General features: G+C 39.8%; 1 protein-coding gene across 1 annotated transcript in view; it reads left to right on the forward strand.

The window, feature by feature from the left end:
* The window catches only part of Cfap44 (cilia and flagella associated protein 44), a 91,389-nt gene that overhangs the window by 44,974 nt on the left and 40,960 nt on the right, over positions 1-5,455 (forward strand). The window contains exons 22-24 of the mRNA XM_021185422.1: positions 141-271; positions 1,838-2,034; positions 3,664-3,838. Coding sequence (XP_021041081.1) covers positions 141-271; positions 1,838-2,034; positions 3,664-3,838 — 503 coding nt within the window. The remainder of the gene's footprint in view (positions 1-140; positions 272-1,837; positions 2,035-3,663; positions 3,839-5,455) is intronic.

A 5,455-nucleotide genomic window follows, 5' to 3' on the forward strand; every position in this document is an offset into this window, starting at 1 on the left:
CACACACACACACACACACACACACACACAGAGAGAGAGAGAGAGAGAGAGAGAGAGAGAGAGAGAGAGAGAGAGAGAGAGAATGTAATTTAAAAACAAAACAAGAACTTTTTTGATAAAGAAACCTACTTAACCTGCAGGATTTCAATATTGATGCCAAAATTCACGCTGAGATCCACAAGAAAACAAGTTTGAAAATAGAACAAGTGGAAAAGGAACTAGCTTGGGAAAAACAGAAACACGAGCTCGGTCTGAAGAAACTGCAGGACAGGTGCGTCCGTCCCACACATTCAGATGTCTGAAAGCACAACCTTTGGATAGAGTTGTGTGTTGTGATGTCCACAAGGTGGCTAGAGGAGCCATCGTGTGAAGTGCCCAGGAAACAAGTTGACACCTCAAGCAACCCTCCTGCCTATGGTGTCTCCCTCTGCTGTTGGCTCACTCCTTCTAGTTACATGTTAGGAATTTGGGTGACCATTATAGTTTTTATATTTACAATGCCTATTTGGTTTCTATTTTAACAAACTATTTATTTTATGACAAATTATAACATGTCTATGAAGGCTTCCATACTTTAAAAAACCCCAAATCGAACATGGCTAGAAGACGCATAGTAAAATTTAGCACACTCCTGTCTAATCACCTGTACATGCCAGTCTGTCTTCCCAGGAAAAAGCGACTTTTTGTTTTGTTTGGAGGTTTGATTTATAGATAGTGGAGTGTACACATCTTCATAGAATAGCCCAATCAATACTTTTATTAATGTTCATCCATTCATGTGTGTATGATTCCCATTAAGATTAAGAACATTTACCTCACGCCAGGTGGCTCACGGCTCCTCTCAGCTCATACCTTCTCTCTGATGTGGAGTCTTATTGCTAGAGACCATGTTTATCTGTAAACTCCATATAAACGCAGTGCTGAATAATGCAAAAAAATAACATTTTTTTGCATCTAGCTTTTCTCATTCACATATGTCTAAGATTGTCTACAATGATCTCGCAGTGGTCTTTCCTTTTATTATAGATTTATTTTATTTTTAACTGTGTGTGTGTGTCCAAGAAGACCAGAAGAAGAGGGCACTGGCTCCCAGGAAGTTGGTAGTTATGAGAGTTTGTAAGTGCTAAGAACTCAGTTCCAGTTCTCTGCAAGTATTCTTAGCCACGGAGTCATCTCTCCAGCCTCAAAATCCAGTCTTTCTACAGAGAAGCATTTGAGAATTACCCTTATTCAGCCTCCCAAAGTCTGCTCACTTCATCGTGACCACATACAAACAAATCTCATTAGCACATGCTTATAAATACATGCACACACACCATAGAGGTTAAGAAAATGTGTTTTAAATATCCCAGTGAAGTAAAATTTCTTAAGTCTTTGGTAAATAAATGTTATTTTTTTTCCTTCTTTTTAGCTTAGACATCCCATACTTAAACACACAGTTATATTTTTATATAATTTATATATTTCTATTCAATTCATTCTTACACAATGCATATAACTTATTGTCTATAATGCATAGGGCAGCAGATTACACATATTCAGAGTTCATTATGATTTGTTTTCCATCAAACTGGAGCCTAACTATAAATTGTTACTTAGCACATATTAGCAAAATTTGATGGTGTATTGATTAATAGTGGAATATTTACTAGTTTCGCTAGAATTAATGTTTTTTATTACTTTTCAGTCAAGTCCAGCCCAACTTTTAGAGCACTCTGGTGGCATAGGTATCGTTAAATTTTGAGCAGTGCATAAACATGTTGGCAGAATATGTGATTATTGCAAAGTGATCAAAATATTAACTATTGCAAATACCTATTCTATTTTTTCTTTTCAGATTTCGTGAACCATTGGAAAGTGACACCATCGTGGTTTACGCCACCCAGAGTGACCACCAGATAGCCTCCTATAGGCTGGTGAAGCCCTCTAAATATTCCAAGTTAAAACGTCCAAGCCAGTCTGAGAGAAGACCTAGCAAAATGGAGAGGTTCGAAAAGGAAGGGCCGGGCAGGAAGGAGAGCCAGAAAGATACAGGTGGGCATGCAGACACAGGAGGCTTTAAATCCATACCGACAGGATTTCCCAACAGCCTTGACTTTTCCTAGAAAAGGATTTTGTCCCTGACTTGGTGTCTGGAGCTCAATTTGTCTTCCCCCTTCCATGATCTTCTCCCTTGGAAGAGGTAATCTTACAAGTCAGGATTATGCGGTATGGCTAAGACTAGATGCAGGCGCACTCCACCAAACGCACAGTACCTGTTTTCTTATTGGATGCCGGCTGCTAAAGCAAACCCTCTCTGGCTGCGTTACTCAGACAACGGAGGAGAACACAGGATGGTGCGGCTTTCTTACCTCACCAACATGGCTACCTGAACAGAAGCTGCACAAGGCCCACATCCTACAGCGGCCATGTCCTCCAAAAAAGGATTTTGTTGTTGTTGTTGTTGTTGTTGTTTTTAAGTGGCCCCACAGTCCATTTCACTTACCATATGAAGTGTCAATTCAAGCTCTCTGTCAAATTATGACTCACTCAATTCCGTCCTAAGACAGAATTGCAAACACACTCTCTTCAGCCGTCTGCCAGTGCCCCATCATTACTTATGGCATCCTGTAAGGAGCTGGTATTAGTTTGATTTTGCCAACTTTCTTCATATTTGACTATGACGCTTCCTCAGTCGATGTCTTGTCGTAACATTTATCCTTTTTTAAAAATTAAAATCAAAGGATATTTTATCGCAGTTGTTTGCATCTTTAAATTTCGTTTACTCTTTGAGACCATATGATTGCGTCATTTGCCCCTTCCTCACTTAAAACCCTCCCAGCCTACCCCTCCATGTTCTCCTTCATATTCATGAACTCTTCTCCTCATTATTCCATACACAGCTCCCGATCAGTTCTCAGTTGCCCGTGGTTCTTTATATAAAACTGGGCCTTTCCCCATTCATTTGACATGTCTGTTGTGGGCCTTTTGCAGCTTCTGCACAGGTGGTCATGTTGGTGAGACTTTGCGGACACAGCTCTGACATTCTTAGGAGAAACAGTCTCACAGCGAGCATCCTGATCCTCTGGCTCTCTGTCATTCTGCAATGTTCCCTGAGCCTCAGGTGTGGGAGCTGGACTGTTATTTTTGCCAACTTTTAAAATAGAAAGTGGTTAGCAGCAATAATGGTGCCTTAGATTTCTAGTCTGATTTTTCACTGTAGAAACAGTAGACAACTTAATGATTGTTCAGCTTACATTTTCTGTAACTCTGTAACAGTGTGTAAGCATACCCACCTGGCCATTCTGTTTTCCACTGTCAGCATAATATTTTGAAAATTGCATGAGATATTCAACATCCTATTTGTAAAGAAGGCTTTGAGTATTACATAGGGGAATGTAGATATTCTGGGCATGATGTGCTCAGATGTGATATTCTATGGGCCAGATATCATAAATACATTTAAAAATCAGCCACTTTCAATTTAGAGTGGGTCTATCAGCATGTGACCCCAGATCAAAGGTCAAAGAACATCTGTGGTTTGGGAGGTTGAATTCATGGTAGTTCCATATTTTATCTTGATCTTGTGTATGTGTGTACGCATGTGTGTGTAGGTTGAAACAGTATTTGAGACTTATTTTTTTTTTTTGCCTTAGAAGTATTGAAAAGGAATTTTTTGTACAGGTGGAAGTATTAGCCTACAAGAAGAGTCAATGTTGGAAAAAGGGAAGAAATTTCGGCCTAGAACTTTAAGTGAAATTATGGTAGAAAACCAAATCGAGAAAACAAAGAAACTTATACAACAAGCTGAGCGGGCTCAACTTAAGATTCTCCAACGCAAAAAGGAATGGGAGGAGCTGTGAGTCACATGGGACCTTCTTACACTCTGTGACCTATATTCTTACACTCTGTGACCTATATTCTTACACTCTGTGACCTATATTCTTACACTCTGTGACCTATATTCTTACACTCTTAATATGTGACCCCCAAATTTAAGTTTGTAAATGTTGTATTTGTTTACATGGTTGTTACTTACACAAAGAAGTAAATGTAAGTGACAAGTGAAGTTCAACTTGAAAACTCTACTTTCAAGTTTTTATCTATTTAAGGGCGTGTGTGCATGTGTTCACGTGAACACGTGCATGTGCCTGTGTGTGCTTGTAGAGGTTAGAAGAGAATCCCTTGAAGCTGGAGTCGCAGGCACTTGTGAGACACCTGCCGGGCTGCCAGGTCCCATGGGTGCTAGGATATGAGCTCTTCTACTCATGACTGTGCCGCAGGCACTCGCAACCAGTTCTCCAGTCCCCTAAAATTTTACTCTTAAATTTCCCTCATAGCTTCTATTATTATTGTCACCACTTATATCTATTCATATAGTATGTATCTTTAACATGTTTAAGTTATTAGGAGTCACCTTTTAACTTTTATAATAGGATTTAAAAGTTACTTATACCCCAACATTATAATAAAAATAATGAATATATTCTATTATTCTAAAATCTATCTACCATTACAAGTGCGTTTCATACTTCCTTGTGACATTAATGTTTCTTTTTTATTGTTCTTTCATTTTAATTTGAAACTTTCCATTTGGAACTTCCTATTTATTATTATTATTATTATTATTATTATTGGTTTTTCGAGACAGGGTTTCTCTGTGTAGACTTGGTTATCCTGGAACTCACTCTGTAGATCAGGCTGGCCTCGAACTCAGAAATCTGCCTGCCTCTGCCTTCCAAGTGCTGGGATTAAAGGTGTACACCACCACTGCCCTGCCCATTTGGCACTTATACAATAAGTGATCCTGAGGAATTTCCTGGTTTTTTTCTCTTGGGCGCTTTCTCTGTCTGTGTCTGTGTCTGTGTCTGTGTGTGTGTCTGTGTCTGTGTCTGTATGTGTGTCTGTGTCTGTGTCTGTCTGTGTCTGTCTCTCTCTCTCTCTCTCTCTCTCTCTCTCTCTTTCTCTCTCTCTTTCATTCTGAGATCCAAAGCTGACAAGAGAGAAACTAATTCTTTAGGAGGCTCTGGGGAACACAATTCACTTCTTTTTCCCCACAAGAAGATCTTGGGAGCTGGGATTTGTTTCACCTTTTTGAGTGTGTGCTTGCCGTCTTCACTCTTCTCTGGCAGCTCAGGCTGTGAAGTCTAGCCCCATCAATTCCTTAGGACTCAGAGAGAGCAGTTCTCTGTGGATTCCCCTTGGCAAAGCAGACTAACCCATTCCCTACCCTAGGAAGATCTGAAAGCAGGGATCTCAGCCACGGGCTGGAAGGCCGGTTCTGGGAAGTGCTCCTTTCTTCAGTGACACCAGTTCTTGTCCTGAGGGAGCTTTGGACTATCTAAGGGTTCCACACAGAGAGAAACTGAACGGTTGCTGTATCGATGTACTTGCACAGTGATCCTGAACCAAGAGCTTTTCTGTTCTCTTTTTTCTTTTCTTTTTCTATTCTACTCTTTTTTTTTTTTTTTTTTTT

Source organism: Mus caroli, chromosome 16, assembly GCF_900094665.2.
Source record: "Mus caroli chromosome 16, CAROLI_EIJ_v1.1, whole genome shotgun sequence".
NCBI classification, from domain to species: Eukaryota; Metazoa; Chordata; class Mammalia; order Rodentia; family Muridae; genus Mus; species Mus caroli.